This window comes from Clarias gariepinus, chromosome 26 (assembly GCF_024256425.1).
Source record: "Clarias gariepinus isolate MV-2021 ecotype Netherlands chromosome 26, CGAR_prim_01v2, whole genome shotgun sequence".
NCBI lineage: Eukaryota > Metazoa > Chordata > Actinopteri > Siluriformes > Clariidae > Clarias > Clarias gariepinus.
The window spans coordinates 1,221,856-1,240,531 of NC_071125.1; the positions used below are offsets into that span (position 1 = coordinate 1,221,856).

Here is an 18,676-nt window from a genome sequence, read left to right on the forward strand (position 1 = left end):
GTCCTACACAGAAAAAGACAAAGACAACCAAGTGCATGTGCAAATCTGCAGAAAAAAGTGACGACATAACAACATGATATGTTTCAATGCTCCGTGGTAGTAATTAGAGGTAGTCTACCTGTAGATAGCAGCAGAAAAGAGTTTCTTTTTTGTGCAAATAAAAAATATTGTGCAAATGAGCAATTTCAGGTTGGTATGTACAGTACAATTGTTATATGGTTGTTGATCAGTGTGTTTGTGCATGTGTGTTTATCAGTTCAGTACCAATGTTATTAAGGTGAATGGTTGAATGAAGAGTGATTTTCCTGATTTGTCCACATAGTGTAACATTTTAGTTAACAAGACAAATGGGGTAGAAAACCCAAATAATACTTTTTTTTTAAATAAAAAAATAGAGCTCATTTCACGGCACTTTTAGCCCTTAATAACCTGTATTTATATTTAACCCTTGTCACTAGGAAGGATTTCAGACCAGCCCTGACACTAGCCTTCAGTGACCGGATCATTGTAAATTACTAATAATAAATATTGCCTTCAACCACAAGAGGGCGCTGAGAGCTAATTACAATAATGTGACACGATGTGACTTACAAAATAAAATTAAATAAAATTAAATTAAATAATACTCTGAAACACAATAAATATGTTTATAAAACAAATCTGTGGCGTGTTTAGAGAGTCAGGTGCTAATTATTAGCGCTATACTTCCTGTGAGAATTTAGCAGCCGCCCGTCCCTCAGATGTGGCAGATAGTTTTTAGCGCTAGTGCATTTACAATAGAGTTTAACTAAAGTAAAAACATTTAATCAATCCCAAACCTAAAGGATAACAGTGATATTTCAGATCTTCCACCACAGACATTAGCACAAACTCAGCTTAGCTAATTAGCGCAGTGCTAATATAAACAAGCCGTAAGTTGTCTGTTTAAAGTTTTCCTACTGAATAAATATCTGGAGCGGTAAATAGCAGAGAAAGAAAAAGTACCATAATGATAACAACCTTTTTAACAACTTTCAATCTACTTCTTATTTATTTCTTTTATTTTCATTCATCACATTTTTATGAGTCGGCTCTTTGTATACTCTTTTTAATACACATGTTCACATACACAAACAAAATTAAAATAGTTAAAAGTCAAACAAGCATTCATGTCACATTTTATTTTGTACAACGCATAGTGTTGTAATAAAAATAATAAATAACACTGATCAGAAAAAAGCAGCAATTTGTGCATACAAAATTTAAATTAAGAATAATAACCATGTGTAAAACAACCAAATGTGCACACTTAAAAAAACATAAAAACATCAATTATAACCTTCACATTAAATAATAATAATAAATGGTTAAAATGCATGAAAATGTGCTTTACAGACAGCAAATATACACATTTAGGAAGTTAAATAAGGTCAATTTTGAAAAAAAAAAAAAAATCGTGGTGGACAAATTAACACCGCAGGGTCTGGGTTCGATTCCCACCCAGGTCTGTGTACATGAAGATTGGTTTAACTGCCGCTCCCAAACTGTCTGTAGTGTGTGTGTGTGTGTGTGTGTGTGTGCCCTGTGATTAATTGGTACCTGTCCTGAGTGTCCTCTGTATACAGTATCTTTCGATCTATCGATCTATCGATCTATCGATCAATCAATCAATCAATCTATCTATCTATCTATCTATCTATCTATCTATCTATCTATCTATCTATCTATCTATCTATTTATCTATCTAACATACAGTGTAAGCTTGGATTATGAGCATCATTCGTTCTGGAAGTGGGCTCGTATTCCAAAACACTCGTGAAACCAAATTGAATTTTTCCATAAGAAATAATGGAAACCTAAATTATTCGTTCCACAGCCCAAAAAATAAATACATAAACATAATTAATACAAAATGTAAAGTAAAAATAAATCCAGACAGATAGGTGTTTCCGTTTGTGCGCGTTTGTGTGTGTGTATGTGTCTGTGTGAGTCTAAAGTAAGCTCCCATCTCCCCCTTCCCGTCTTACACAGTTACCCTTCCTTCACTCTTTTCACACACGTGCACACAATGGAAACTCTTTTATTTTATATTAAATAAATTTCTTTAATGACACTTTAAAAATAAAACAAATTAACCTACCTTTAAAAAGAATCGAAACAAAGCAGCATTTCTGTGTAAAGCAGAGAGAAAGAATGTGTGTGTGTGTGTGTGAAGGCGAAAGTAGGAGGCATCTGTGTGTGTGTGTGTGTGAAGGCGAAAGTAGGAGGCATCTGTGTGTGTGTGTGTTTGATGTGTGTGTGTGTGTGTGTGTGTGTGTGTGTTTGATGTGTGTGTGGCATGGTGTCCAATGACGCGCGTGCACACCGACACAAAGATCAGGTTGAGCCTTGAGCAGCGAGAGAAAAAAGATCTTTAACCTCTCTAATGAGACTTGCTTTTGCTTTACACGCGCGCTGTTACACACACGCATCCAGACACAAAATAAAAAATGTTTTACACACACACACGTGGTCACAGTGTTATAGTAAATAGTACGGATGTTGATTATACCAGTAAGAGACGAGCGATTAACTACAATTCCGCAGCGCAAGAGAGAAAAACCGTTGGCTCACGTAACGCTCGGCGTCAAAACAAGAAGCGCATGAGTGATACATGATACTCGATACTCGTAAACCAAGACTTGTTCGTTTTCAACGAGTCAAAATTTATTTAAAATCTTTGCTCGTCTTGCAGAACACTTGTAAACCGTGTTACTCGCAATCCAAGGTTTTAATGTATATCATTATTAAAGTCGTTTAGTACTTTCTTTAAACCATCAGAATAAATTCCTGACATACTACAGAAACTACAGAACATTCCTTGTAGTGAATGATATATATTTATTTTAGCTCACACAGTGTCACTGTGTCATCGACCCGGTATCCAGGATACAGAGGCTCAGTGAAGGTTGTGTGAAATGTGTAGGTGTGATACACCCTTTCAGACGTGATGATAAAATAAGAGAGTGTACCCGCCTGCCAGTCTAAATAGGTTCCTATTTTTCTGGATGGATTAGGTGGAGGAGAAACCACAGTCTCCTTGTTATTGTAACCAGCGTAGTACCCGTAGTTGTTAGAACAGAACAGAATCCAGGAGATATTATTCAACCCTATTTTACAATCATTGCTGCGGCCTTTTCTATTGATGCCTTTGTAAGTTACTCCACTATAAACGTTATTGCCGGTCCAATCAGTTTCCCAGTAGAAGCGAGCGCCGCTCAGAGACTCTCTGCACAAAATCTGGGCGTAGAACTCAAACCGGTCCGGATGGTCCGGGTACGAATGCTGACTTCGAGTCCTTGTCACCTGTTTGTCACCGTTTAGAGTCATAGTTCTGTGTGCTGTATTTGGGTCCAGGGTGATCTCACAGGCATCTGCAGAAATTGTGCAAACCAAGACAGTTTAACAAAGCCTTAATGTACACACACTACCAGTCAAAGGTTTGGTCACACATTCTAACTCCATGGTCTTTCCTGATTTTTAGGTGAAGGCACTGAAGGCATCCAAAATGTACAATAATCTCCTTCGAACAGTTGATATTGAGATGTATCTGCTACGTATGCTCTGTAAAGCTTCATAACGGCTCTAATTTAAGATGCTGTTAATTGGGAATTTTTAATTGGTTAATTGGTGATTTCTTTTCCTACAGTATGTGTCATTTCCCTAGTTTTAAAATCTCCAGTATTGTTCTAGAATTTAGGGGCATTGGTGGCTCAGTGGGAGGTTTCTCGCCTGCCATGCAGAAGGCCTGGGTTCGATTCCCAGCCAGTGGCCAAAAGCCCAGCTGCTGGATGCAGTACCGGTCCCAAGTCCGGGTGAAATGGGAGGATTGAGTCAGGAAGAGGATCCGGCATAAAATCTGTGCCATGTTGTTGTGCAGCCCAAAGACCAACAACAACATTGTTCTAGAATGTAGAATCACTAAACAAAAAACACTATATTAAGGGGTGTGTCCAAACTTTTGACTGGAATTGTACATGCATAGAAAGCACATTAAGCTGGAAAATACTGTATACTCTTAAACCCAGTTGTAAATGTTCTTACATTTCTTTAGTCCTGGTTTGATCCTGTACTCGCCACAGTGATCCACACTGTAAAAAACAAACAAACAAACAAACAAACAAACAAACAACGTTCTTATTCTTTTATGCACTGGACTCCCAGTAAAACCTTTAAAAAGTTACGGACTCTAAATAAAAACATTGAACCATTTTGTAATTAAATACATCCTTACATCCGAAACTTTTACCTTGGAAGTGTATTTAGTTTCCTAATAGTGTTTATGATTATGATTTAACTGCAGTCGCTCAAAACATTTTTTTTTCTAGAAAACATACAGTAGTCTACTTAAACTTTGAATTAATAAACGATGTAAGCAGAGTATCTAAGGTACCCACGAGTGGGGCGTCCAAATCAAACTGAAACCAAGACTAGAGCCAAGATTCCTGTGAACATTCAGTGGGTGGAACGCCTGATCGCTGAAAATCAACGGTTTATTAATCTCGTTGCAAACTTGCAACAGTTGTGTAAACCACTTGCACGTTACAGGAACTTTTATCGCCACATCCCCCTACAGTCCCGACCTCACTACAAGACGTTTCCACATGTTTGGAAAATTTAATGAGTTCCGGCGTTTCAGACATGCAGTCCGATCAGACAGTTTGATCTTGGCTCTGACTTTCTCCCTTGATGGTGTCCAAGCACTAGTGAGACACTGGGATAAGTGCATTAGTGTATTAGGGGATTGTATAGAGAAATAAAGGGAGGGTTTACTCTCAGAACTGTGTTGTGTTATTCGCCCTTTGAAGTTTTAGTTGTTTTCAGTCTGAATCTCGACTCTTTCTTTTTCATTTTTGACTTGATCTTGGCTTGTCCTGATCTTGGACTTGACAATCTTTGCTTTGACTTTGACCCACAGTCTGCTCTTCACTCACCTGAGTTTCTCCAGTTTACGGTGTGGATCATCCCGTACAGCAGACAGCTGTCTGACGCCCGACTCTCCGGGATGATTGTAGCTCAGGTCTAGCTCTCTGAGCTGCGAGAGATCTGTGTTTAAAGCCAAAACTAGAGCCGAGCAGCCGTCTTCTGTAACGCAGCACCCTGAAAGACTGTAGAGGAACAATGATAACGCTTTCTTCACAAGAAATAAATACATCACCAACACACGCTGAAAAAAATGCTTTCTTACAAATGCTAAATATAAGATTATTAAGGCCATTTAATCCAGATCTAAGATGGCGCTGGTGAGGTCGGCTGCCGTCACGACCGCTCTGACCACATATTTAACTAGATTCAAGATATTTACACTGTATGTCTTTATCTTACCCCAGTTTCTGCAGTGAGCACCCCGGATCCTGAAGACCGGTACAGAGCATCTTCAGCCCTGAATCTTGCACATCGTTGTCTCTGAGCTCCAGTTCGGTCAAATGCGTGTGGGATCTCAGAACTGAGGCCAGGTTTAAACAGGAACTCTCTGTGAGATTACACCATCGCAGACTGCAGCAGGGAAAAGACATACATTACACATAGTAACAAAGAGTCAGTCTGAAATCATTATAGCCTACATACTGTAACAGCAATTCTAACTTCAAGCAAGTTTCCTTCATTCTTTGATAACATGCAGTATATAAATAAAAACATAGACATAGCATTGACCTTAGTTTCGTGAGGGAGCAGTTCGGGCTGATTAATCCGGCACAGAGCCGCTCCAGTCCTGAATCCCCGATGTAGTTGTTGCTGAGATTGAGTTCTCTGAGGTGTGGATTTTCAGACTGTAGAGCCAAGGCCAGAGTTTCACACGTCTCCTCTGATACGCCGACATCAGCAAGTCTACAGATGACACATACCATTGAACATTCCATCACATACTGTAGGCAACATTCGCAGCACTCTCATAGGAAAATGGGGTCAGAGCACAGGGGCAGCCTGGATACAGCATCCCTGGAGAAGATAGGGCTTAGGGTCTTGCTTAAGGGCTCAACAGTGGCAACTTGGCGATGCTGGGGCTTCTAATCAGAAACCGACAGTTTGAGCCGCCACTGCAACTAATTATGAGTCATTCGAACCAGTGACCTAAGGGTCCAGTCTAATTCAATCCAGTACACCTTCTCCACTGTATTAGGGCTTGAAACGGATTTTTCAGTCCAATTTTACTTAAATTGTCTCCAAAACGTTGTACTATTGCACCACATGATAGTGTTACACACTATGACAAAATGGCCATCTGCCCTCTTCTGCATACATAAGATTATGTGGAATATCAAGCTTTAGAATCAGATTGCTTTCAATTTTAAAAGAAACCTGTGCTGCTTAACCTTATACTCTTGAGTTTGCAGTCTGGATTCATCAGTCCAGTCGACACCAGTGTTACACCGGAATGTCCGAGGGTGTTGTAGCTCAGATCCAGTAACTCCAAATTACAGTTCGGATGTGTGAGTCCATCACAGAGATGTTGCACTCCAGAGTCTCCAAGGTTGTTGTAGCTGAGGTCCAGCTTTCTCAGGCATGAGCCGGGTGACTGGAGAGCAGCTTTCAGTGCTTCACATGATTCATGGCTGAGGTCACATCTGTCCAACCTACAGTACATACAGAGTGGCAGAAACAGTTTCAGTTTGCTTTTATGTTTTTACCTTAACCTACTTTGTTTATTTATTATTTAATAATAAACACAAAATGCAGATTATTGTAAATTAACCTGAGTTTCTCAAGTTTACACTGTAAACTAATCAGTCCAGCAGAGAGAAGCTTCACTCCGGAGTCTTTTATGTCTTTATTGCACCCAAGGTCGAGTTCGTTCAGGTGCGAGTTAGCAGATTGAAAGACTGAAGCCATTAATTCACAAGACTGCTCTGAGAAGTTTGTTCCAGCCAATCTACAAAAAGGGTGAAATGTTCACAAACATAAATATAGTAGTTCAGTGACTCAACACTCAGATGGTTTGCTGGGAAATGTCCAATTGTGTGACCTGCTAATTGCTTCGCAGCGTCTACGACTTTACTGAAAGGATAATAAGGAACATTGCTTCAAATACCATTACTATTGCAAACATAAGTGAAATAATTACAAACCCAAGAGTCTGCAGTTTACAGTGTGGGCTCATCAGACAGTCACACAGCATCTTCACTCCTATATCTCCGAGCTCGTTGTGACTGAGAGTCAGCTTCTCCAGTTTGCTGTGTGGATCTGAGAGGCCACTACAGAGGAGTTTCACTCCTAAATCTCCCAAACTGTTGAAGCTGAGGTCCAGGTCCACCAGGTGTGAGTTAGTGGACTTGAGAATCGAAGCCAGGGTCTCACAGGACTCATCTGTGAGGTTGACACCAGCAAGCCTGTCAAGTGTTGAGAGATAAACAGAGATTTCAGCAACAATGGCACGGCTTGGGAATGAAAGCTCGAGTGTCCAGGAGGTTTGTTTAAGGAAACGTCAAGGATTCGAGAGTCGGACGCCAGAACAAGTGGTTTATTTAAAAAGGAAATGCAAAAGCTAAGGCCTTGTTTAGACTGAAGGCAAATCCAATGTTTCAAAAATCTGATTTTGAGGACTGACTGTTCACACTGTTATTTGAAATTGATCGGATCGGATTTGGCTCTGTTCAGACCGGCAGCCCAAATCTGATGCATCGTCGACCTACAGTATCCACACTGGTTGCTGTGATAATGATGTCGGAGTCTTGCATGCAGCTCATTATTTCCTCATATATTACCCTGGTTCTGTACCTTCCTTTTGCCTGTAATGATGCATCCTCCCAAAATGTTATCAGACATTTCACTTTGTCCTCTATCCAGAAACTACTCCATTAAGCAATAAGCCAGACGCTCTTTCTCAACTTAAAGTTAATTTAGCCAAATTCAACGGTACAGCTTTTATAAACTTATACATACCATACCATACATACCATACCATACATACCGCTATTATTTAGCAGTAATAGCACCAAAAGTGGAGAAAAAAAAACTCCGCAACCGTTGTAACAGCTTAACATTCTCCTTGTTTTACTTCCTATAATCTTTTTTTTTTTAATTATTATTCTTCCCTCTCCATTTCTTCCATCGTCTCAACAAGTTGTCACCAGGGATCCATGCCTCATACCATGTATGAACTTTCAAGTTGCGAGTATAGTCTAAAATCCGGTTCGAAGAGGAAAATCGTCCAGGCTGAGACACATCTTTAAGAATCTGATCTGATTCAAATCTGATTCTAGTTCAGACTACATAATTCCAATCTGGATATGATAAAAATCTTTGGGATTTGGGCCGGCAGTCTGAACAAGGTCAAAGAGACAAGGCATACGCTGTAAACCTGAGATGAGCAACTTCTCTCAGATATTTTACAGTTGTCTGTGTGGAAACTTACCTGGCTTTCTTAGAAGTCTTGACAACGGGTAACAGTCTCCGATATCCCTCAGCAGACGTGTTACACATCTTTAAGTCGAACTCATTCATCACGTCCTCTGACGTTAGCAGCACGTAGGCCAGAGCTGAGCACTGGTCAGGTTTAAGCTCTGTCTCTGACTGCTTGCCTGATTTCAAGAAATTATGAATTTCTTCCACCAACGAATTATAATTGAGTTCATTCAGACAGTGGAACAGGTTAATAGTCCTTTCTGCCGATGACTCCATTCTGATTTTCTCCTTGATATAGTCCACGGTTTCCTCCACACTCTCCAAACACACTTTTGGGAGCAGACCTCTCAGGAGAGCCTGATTGGAATCGAGTGATAGACCGAGAAGAAAGCGCAGGAAAAGGTCAAAGTGTCCGTTCTCACTTTTCAACGCTCTGTCCACAGCGCTCTTATGCAAATCGGACAGCTTGACCATTTGGCTTTGACTGTTTTCTTGAAGTATGTTTACGTGGCTGTCTGTAAATTTTAGTTGCACATACACAGCAGCTAAGTGCTCCTGAATGCTCAGATGTACAAAGCAGAAGACCTTCTCTCGGTACAATCTGAACTCTTCTTTGAAAATCTCTGTGCAAATCGCAGAATACTCGGTTGCTTTGCCGACATCTATGTCACATTCGATCAAATCGTTTCCGTAGAAAATTAGATTCCCCTTCTCCAACTGCAGAAACGCTAGCTTGGCCAGTTTAAATATCATCTCTTTGTCAGATTCGGAGAGATCCATGTTGTCCTGACTCACTCCGTGGTATTTTTTGTTTTTTAAATGTGTCTGAATGAGAAGAAAGTGGGTGTACATCTGGGTCAGTGTTTTAGGTACCTCCATGTCTGATTGGCCCAACATCTTCTCCAAAACTGTGGCAGATATCCAGCAGAAGACAGGAATATGGCACATAATGTGGAGGCTCCTTGAAGACTTTATGTGTGCAATCATTTTCTCTGCAAGTCCTGGATCACTGAACCGTTTTCGGAAGTACTCCTCTTTCTCCAAGTCATCAAACCCTCTGACCTCAGTAATCTGGTCTACGCACTCAGGAGGGATCTGGTTTGCTGCCGCTGGTCTGGAGGTTACCCAGAGAAGAGCAGATGGCAGTAGGTTTCCCCGAATGAGGTTTGTTAGGAGGACATCTACAGAGATTATCTTTGTAAGGTCACAGCACATCTCATTGTTCCTGAAATTCAGGGGAAGACGGCACTCGTCCAGGCCGTCGAAGATGAACACGGTTTTCACTTCCTCGCTCCTTATGGTTTTGAGTTCTTTAAGTTCTGGAAAGTATTGATGAATCAGCTGCATCAGACTATATTCGCCTTTTCCTTTCAAATTCAGGTCACGGAAAGGAAGCGGAAAGATGTAATGGATATCATGGTTCGCTTTGCCTTCTGCCCAGTCCAAGATGAATTTGTGTACAGACACAGTTTTGCCAATCCCAGCGATGCCCTTGGTTAGCACAGTCCGAATGCGCTTGTTCTGTCCGGGTAAAGGTTGGAAAATATCATTGCACTTTATCACAATCTCTTCCATTCCCTTGTTTTTGCACGTATCCTCGATCTGCCTGATCTCATGCTCTTTATTGATAGCGCCATCCCCTCCTTCGGTGATGAGAAGGTCGGTGAAGATATCGTTTAGAAGAATAGGATTCCCCTGCTGAGCGTTTCCTTCAAGTATGCACTGGAATTTAGATCTAAGATGACCCTGTAGCTTAGATTTTAGACAGTCTTGCATGGTATTTTGACTTTTACCTATGAAAAAAACAATCAAATTAAATGAAGACCACACTAATTGGAATTGCCTGAGTAAACAGATGTTAGATCGTACCTAACTCCAGCAAGACCTTTAAAGCAATCTTTGGAGCTGCTTCCTGGCCAAATCTCTCCAGAATGAGTTTAGATGCTTCCTGGTCATCATAAATTACTTGAGGAGCCTCAAAGCATTCTGGGTAATTTTGGCACAGATACCACATGAACTTGTTTGTGTCTACGCTGCTCAGTGTTTGCTCGAGTAGAGACAACAAGTCTAGCTCCAGCAGGGCCTGTAACAAAGAAAGATGAACATGTAACCCTTGGTGGTAATAACTGCAATCAGGCATTTGTGATAACTGGCAATGAGTCTTTCACATCACTGCAGCCCACTGTTCTTTGCAGGAGTGATTTTATTCAGCCACACTGGAGGGTTTTCAAGCATGAACGGACTGTTTAAGGTCGGGCCACAGGATTTAAGTCTGGTCTTTGACTAGGCCATTTCAAAAACTTCATTTGTTTTGTTTTTTTGAGCCATTCAGAGGTGGACTTGCTGGTGTGTTTTGAATCATTGTCCTGCTGCATAACCCAAGTGTGTTTGAGCTTGATTTTACCAACTGTTGGACAGACACCTTCAAAAAAGTTGCCCCAAAATTTTGGGAATAATCAGGCCTGGGTGTGGCAAGGGAAATTTAAGTTAGCTTTCTAAAAGATGTGGTTAATCACAGTTTATTCATGATTTAGCAAGTGGGGGCTCAATTACTTTTTTCACATAGGGCTAGGTAGGCTTGGGCAGATAAAAAAAAAAATGAAAATCATCATTAAAAAATACCTGCATTTAGTATTTACTTGGATAATCTTGGTGTCATTAAAATTTACATTTGATGATCATACAAGCTAATCTCCAGGTCCCTGGATGGTGGACGTACCCCATAAATTTGTCAATATAAAATCTTTAGATCTTTAGTGGTTGAAATTTCTGTTAAATGTTTAGTTTTGTCCTTTGCCTTACCCCTGCCTGCTGTGTGTAGCTCTTGTTGTGACCTTGATGTTCCACAGTCGCACACTGTTTACAGATCAGGGTCTGATCTGTCTTGCAACGAATTTCCCGTGGCATGCGGTGCTGCAGACAGAGTTTTAGCGTTTGCGGCGTGTTCATCGCTGGGCCAGAGGCTGATGGGTGCAAACGCAGAAGAGTTTCCCCATCATTCTGATTCAGTTCTATTCCCCTATAACTTTCCACAGGAACATAGCTAGGGGATGGTGAGTGTGGCCGTTCTGTCTCGACCCTGCAAATGACAGAAAGACCTCATCCAGTGCCGAAGAAGGAATTCTTTGAGTCCCTTTAAGTATTTATTACCAGTTCTGTTGGTCAAGCTCTACTAGGATACCCAACTTTATTATTATGCATTATTTAGGCACAGATTGCAATTTGCCTTTAAACTATCATATATATATATAAAATTCTGTACTTGAGTAAAAGTAGATATTCCCTAGGGCAAATATTACTCTAGTAAAAGTAGAAGTACACTCTTTACATGTGTACCTTTAAATTTACTTATCAAAAGTACAGTGCTTGTACAAGGTGACCCAAAAAAACAGGAACTTTTTTACAATCCAATAAACTAGAAGTGATAAAAGAAATAAATTTTATTGGTCTTTCCACTGATCAATGATTACTAAAATGGCGGATTGTTTACTTGCTAAATGTCACTAACCCGCAGTGCTACCACCTGCTAATGGCTACCAATACGCATTTCAAAAATTCCCGTTATTCTGTGTCACCTTGTATTAGCTCATGGTCGCCTTTTTCATGGCAAATCTCTCTCTCTCTCTCTCTCTCTCTCCCTCTCTCTCTGCTTCCCAAACTTTCAAGCTACTGTATATGCTGTTTTCCATGCTATCTGCACCCAATTCTGCTTCTGAATACATCTGTCACATTATTAGGTTTGTCTCCAAGGAAAGGCAGGTCATGCAATTACGTACGTAGTAATTTGCTGTACTTTTGAGTGGAGTGAAAGTTAAAAGTATCTTCGAATAAAACTTCTCATGTAAAGTACAGATACACGAAATATGTAATTAAGTACAGTAACAAAGTTCAAACATATTTATCCAGGCTAACACCAAATAATGGAACTCATTATCTCATTAAAAGGATGTTTGCCAATATTTATTTATCACCTTAAAAAATATTTAAAACATTTTTTAATTGTTGGCGAATTCTACATACAGTAAATATCACCTGTAATTATTTAACAAACAAAAAGAAAATCACACTTAAAAAAAATTGCACAGGTCTATATTTGTTATACCATTTATCGTGCATTGCTTTTATTCAGACTGTAATACATATAGCAAAATGGTGTAGTTATAGATTACTGAATTGCAAACCATTTTTCTTGTCTCTTTTCTTCTCCGCTGAAATTGATTAGAGAACGCATGGACTGATCACTCTTCATGGACAAACAGCTGGGAGCAGGAGAGGTCGGTCTTTCTGCCTAAATCACCATGAAGACATTTGATTATTTTATTAAGAATAAGCATTGGCTGTTGATACAGACCAAATGGTCCAAATCTACAGTACAAATATTACCACTTGTTTACCACCAGTAATTATTTAACATAATAATTATTTATTTTATTAATGAAATGAAGTAATTTAGTTACAATATTCTGCTGTATTTTTTAATGTCATTTATTTACAATAAAAAAAATATCTAAACTGTATTACGTTCATTTGTGTTCGTGTACGCGGGGCGCCGGACAAACGAGTGTCTATGTAGGAACGTAAATTTTTGAAAAGCATGTGAATCGAGGCTGAGCTCTCTTTTCAAATCATCCAAACCCTCCCACTTTTGTTCTTAGCGAATCAATATTGTTTTTTAAATTTGGGCTCATTTGATTAGACCATCCTCAACGAGTCTTAGTAACGATCAGCAGATTGTAAGTTAATATATTGATTAAATGATTGATGTGAAAGCAGCTAAATATAATGTAATTTCTTTGCTAAAACACCCCTTTGCAATGTGATCGGACGAAGAAAGAATAAAAGTTAAAGAGCTTGAACCAGATCGACCTGATCTTCTAATTACGCAGCAGTCAAGTGATCGCGGCCGAGCTTACACTCGGTGCTTTTCCAGCACTTCTTATGGCTATTTACAGGCAATTATTGAAAGTTTAATTTTAATTTTATTTGCCTCCACTTGCAATGTTTTCCACTTTTTTTTCCCACCAGTCGCCACTGTTCACCACTGTTCCAAGTTTTCTCCATTTGTCGATAATGGCTCTCAGCGTGGTTCGCTAGAGGTCCAGAGCCTTAGAAATGGCTTTGTAGCTCTTTCCAGACTGATCCATGTCAATTACAGTGCTATGTTTCTCATCTGTTCTTGATTTCCTTTAAATCATGTTAGGACGTGTTGCTTTTTAGACCTTTTAGCATGCTTCTCTTTGTCAGACAGGCTCTATTTAAGTGATTCTGATTCAACAGGTCTGTAATCAGGCATGGATGTGGCAAATGAAATTTAATTCAGCTTTTAAAGTTGGTTAATAACAGTTCATTTAGCAAGGGGGGATACGGTTACTTTTACACATAAAAAACAACAAGGGGGTTAAAGGGGGCAAATACTTTTTCACTGTAGGCACTGTAGATAGATTAATATATAGATTTTATTGATCCTGAACCCCAATCCCCAAATTTACTTCCCAAAGTACTCAGCTCACCTCCAGGTCCTTGGATGGTGGACGTACCACATAAATTTGTCAATATAAAACCTTTAGAAATGTAAGCAGCGGTTGAGATTTCTATTAAAAGTTTAGTTTTGCCCTTTGCCTTACCCCTGCCTGCTGTGTGTAGGTCTTGTTGTGACCTCGATGTTCCACAGTCGCACTCTCTTCCCGTGTGTTCCTCGCCGGTACAGAGGCTGATGTGTGCAAACGCAGTAGAGTTTCTCCAGCATTCTGGTTCATTCCTATTGACGTGTCGCTCTCCACAGGGACGTAGCTAGGGGATGGTGAGTGTGCTCGTTCTGTCTCCACCCTGCAAATGACATGAAATAAAATAAATCTAACACACTTCATTCAAAGCCAAGGAAAGAAATCTATGATACCTCTAAATAATGTTTTTATTTTTCATCACTTTTGTTGGTCGAGCTCTATTAGGAGACCCAATTTTATTATTATGCAGTAGGGCTGTACGATTTGATCGATATAACTTTTAAACAAAGGCGGACGAAGTATAGATTACCTAGGGCTGATATTACTTATGTAACAGAAGTTGATTTTTATACAATTTATTATGCATTACATACTGTATTATATGCATTGCATTTTATACATTACTAAAAAAGATTACTGAATTGCAAACCTTCTTTCATGTGTCTTTATTCCTTCGCTGAAATTGATCAGAGAACGCATGGACTGATCACTCTTCATGGACAAACAGCTGGGAGCAGGAGAGGTCGGTCTTTCTGCCTAAATGACCAGGAAGACGTTTGATTATTTCATTAAGAATAAGATTTGGCTGTTGATACGGACCGAATGGTCCAAATCTACAAATATTACCACTTGTCAGAAATAGTTGGTGACAGCCCATCCATTATCTGTAGTGCTCACCCTTACACTGTACAGTATGTCTTTGGACTGAGGGTGGAAACTGGACTACTGAGGGAATGGGGAGATACAGTACATGCCAACTTCACACACACAAATAAAGGGGTGTGAGGTGACAGTGCTAACTGCCGATCCAATGATCTGAAATAAACCTCTGTAAATTAATCTTCATAAACGCACAGTGTAACTGGTATGACGCACGGGCAACATCACCAACACGAAGCGGGGTCTTACGGAAAAGGGGTAATTTTATTGGAATAATGGGGGAAGAAAGGGTTAAAATGAGGGAGGAATAGGGAAAAGGGAGAAAAAGATGCACATGCAGGACTAACCAGCCACACCTGCAGAAGGGAAACCCTACTGTATCTATTGAGCTCCAGAGTGAGCGAGGAGCGATAGGAGATTTAGGTTCACGCCACAACACATACACTGTTACATAAGGATAGTATAAGTATTCATAACGCAGAATGACAGGGAGCGGCGTCACTGGCATTACTGTGTCACTGATGTTCCCCAACATAATCTATTAAAACTTAAACAGTGCAATATATTCAGTACACTATAACAAAGTCCATTACTTCACTTAAATGTTCTTCGTGTAAATTATTGGCACCCTTCAACAGGGAAACTTGTTTATATTCAGTTAAACAGATTGAGAGTCGTACTCACTTCTGCTTCTGCTGAAGTTCCTTTGGTCCGATTCCTAGATCCATCCTGCTCTGTGGTTCTGCTCGAGACTTGCCTTTTCATGATTGACTACAAAACACATTCTTACATTTAGAAAACGTTTCAAAACACAATGTTTGATGTGAATTGCGGCTGTCACGGCTGGAATCCTTCTCTAAGTTCTGGTTTCAGTGTGTGTTTGCGTGAAGTTGTTTTTCACATGTTAGCCCTCAGCTCAAGTCCCAGTTCCTGTTACTGTTTGTTTTTGTCCGTTTGATACGACGCTGGTTAAAGTCGACCCGCACTTGCACCTTTAACACCTGACATCGGTAAAGTCTTTTACAGATTAACAGGCTTTACATTTTTTTCAGATTGCTTTGAAATCTTTTTTCTTAGTGCAGCTCGGTTTTCTTCTTCTAACACTTCTTAAAGGAGCTGACACTTTTCAATGACCTCACTATCTTGTTTTTACTTCCTCATTTCATTAGATTCGAACTAAGAATGAAGCCACAGCCACCTGAGACCAGGGCCGGTATTCACAAAGCTTCTTAAGCCTAAAAGTTGCTCCTAGTGATGAAATCCTAAGACAATTCTTAGAATTATGACATTTTCTTAAAATTTTCTCTTAAGTTTAGGACTAAATCTTAGTAAAGATAAAAGTGATTGATGAAACATCTTAAACCCAAAAACAGCTCCTAAGGTAACAATTGTTAAGAAGTTGCTCTGTGAAGTTTCCTAAATGACTTTTAGTCTAGGACTCTTAGATAGGACTTTTTAATTCTAAGATAGGAGCTCTCTGAGAGAATTCTAAGAAGCTTTGTGAAAACAGGCAACACTGACCGCTCTCATGGTTTTATGTCATGTAAAACGTTTTAAAAACCTCACATGATTCAGATTAAATAAAACTCACTGGTGTTGTCAAGGACATAAACTTAAAACATGATACCTAAATAACATGATACATGTTGATCTGTACACAGTGTTGTTCCTCAGGCAGGTCTTGAACAGGGATTTAATGGAGCTACTGTATAGCAACTCTGATTATATTATATTATATTATATTATATTATATTATATTATATTATATTATATTATATTATATTATATTATACTATATTCAGGGCTCGATTCAAACTGTAGTACTATTAAATTAGTTCATTACTAATGTTTATGTAGATTTTTATTCTACTCCCTCCCAGATTAAAGCCATCAAATGATAGTTTTGACAACTGCATGTTAAAATGCATGTTTTTTGTCAAACGTTTCTCTAAACATTTGCACCATTCGAAAGTTTTACTGCGGCTAAGTGTCTCATCACTGTAAGTCTTCTGTTAATGTTAACCGGTGAAAAGATACAAAGGTCAGCGCTCCACCCAGGTGAGATGAAATGTACAGACTAACGTGCTTTTACAGTAGTAGGTGAACACATCGCATGTGACAGATATAAATCTACAACTGCTCCTCACACGTCACAGCCATCACATGGTGACATTCCGTCTCCTAATATTAACTTATGTCTCTTTTGTCCTTTTTGCCTCTGGAATGCTGTTCTTATCTTATGCCCTCTCATCTCCACACACTCGGACATAACAGAACTAACCTTTGCCGTTCTCTTTCACTGTTATATTTAAGTCACTTCTCTATGTGATCTCAGTGTTCCTCTGATCATTTTAAAAGGAAAGTTTTACTGTAAAACACCTTTCACACTCCAAATCTTCAAAGATGTATATCATTAATTATCATATATATGTGCTAACATTTAAGGTCTAATTTTAACATTATTTAGCTGTATGAATTATATTGATTAAGTTAGTGTGATTTTGTTAAAAAAAAAAAAAAAACTCATTCAGGTCATATAACCTGTCAGATCAAAACAAAAAACACAGCAATTTTAATGGATTGTGAAAACACTCTGCATAATAAAACACTGGACCATTATATCCACACAGATGTTTAAGCCAGATGTGCACATGGGAGCTGAATAACTAGTGTTCCAGTCGTACTATCATCCTGTACATGTATCTACTGCGTGTACCATGAGAGTGTAATGCAGGACATCACATAACCCAAATAATCATCTAAATCATCTAAGGTATCGAACACCACTGTGAGTTCCTGACATGATGACTCTACACCAGGTTCATATGCATAATATATTTATATTTATAAAAATCTGTTGCTTTGTAAATGATTACTCACTGATCTCTGCCTTCAGACTCGTTTCTTCTTGCCCGAAGAGTCTTTCACTTTTGATATGCAGAGTGAAAGAGAAAGAGGAGAACGAGTCCTGCGGTGTCATCTAATAATATGTTACCACCAGGGGGCGCTCCTATCAAAGTTTTACACTATTCGTGTTCAGGATGTGCTAAGCCTCATTTGCATAAAGAAACACCCCCAAATTACCATATAAGGTAAACATAAAAAACAAAAACAAACAAACAAAAAAAAAGCCTGCTTGATGCACCTTAATGATGCAGGGGCAGAAACAGGCTGTCTGAGGGGCAGGAGCAGAATGAGGTTGTCTAGGGGGCAGGGGCAGAAACAGGCTGTATGTGGGTTCAGGGGCAGAAACAGGCTGTCTGAGGGGCAGGGGCAGAATGAGGCTGTCTGAGGGGCAGGGGCAGAAACAGGCTGTCTGAGGGGCAGGGGCAGAAACAGGCTGTCTGAGGGGCAGGGGCAGAATGAGGTTGTCTAGGGGGCAGGGGCAGAAACAGGCTGTATGTGGGTTCAGGGGCAGAAACAGGCTGTCTGAGGGGCAGGGGCAGAATGAGGCTGTCTGAGGGGCAGGGGCAGAAACAGGCTGTCTGAGGGGCAGGGGCAGAAACAGGCTGTCTGAGGGGCAGGGGCAGAATGAGGTTGTCTAGGGGGCAGGGGCAGAAACAGGCTGTCTGTGGGGCAGGGGCAGAAACAGGCTGTCTGAGGGTTCAGAGGCAGAAACAGGCTGTCTGAGGGGCAGGGGCAGAATGAGGTTGTCTAGGGGGCAGGGGCAGAAACAGGCTGTCTGAGGGGCCAGAGGCAGAAACAGGCTGTCTGAGGGGCAGGGGCAGAATGAGGTTGTCTGAGGGGCAGGGGCAGAAACAGGCTGTCTGTGGGTTCAGGGGCAGAAACAGGCTGTCTGAGGGGCAGGGGCAGAAACAGGCTGTTTGAAAAATACACAGTCTGCCTCCCTTTCTCAGTTTAGAGTTTAAACAGGGGTATTTGGGGCAATAACTGCTTTTCTCCTCTATACCCAAAAGTTCCTTACAGGCTGC

General features: G+C 40.0%; 1 protein-coding gene across 1 annotated transcript; it reads right to left on the reverse strand.

The window, feature by feature from the left end:
• Positions 1–1,039: 1,039 nt before the first annotated feature.
• Positions 1,040–17,713, reverse strand: LOC128514127 (NACHT, LRR and PYD domains-containing protein 3-like). The gene is made up of 16 exons (XM_053487827.1): positions 17,625–17,713; positions 15,429–15,515; positions 14,515–14,621; positions 13,986–14,187; positions 12,543–12,649; positions 11,164–11,440; positions 10,231–10,444; positions 8,372–10,154; positions 7,086–7,346; positions 6,713–6,889; positions 6,333–6,593; positions 5,674–5,847; positions 5,344–5,514; positions 4,953–5,126; positions 4,063–4,109; positions 1,040–3,392 (listed from the first exon to the last, which is right to left on the reverse strand). The coding sequence occupies exons 2-16, from the start codon at positions 15,507–15,509 to the stop codon at positions 2,860–2,862; spliced, it is 4,569 nt and encodes a 1,522-aa protein (XP_053343802.1). The 5' UTR covers positions 15,510–15,515; positions 17,625–17,713; the 3' UTR covers positions 1,040–2,859.
• Between the last annotated feature and the right edge of the window lie 963 nt (positions 17,714–18,676).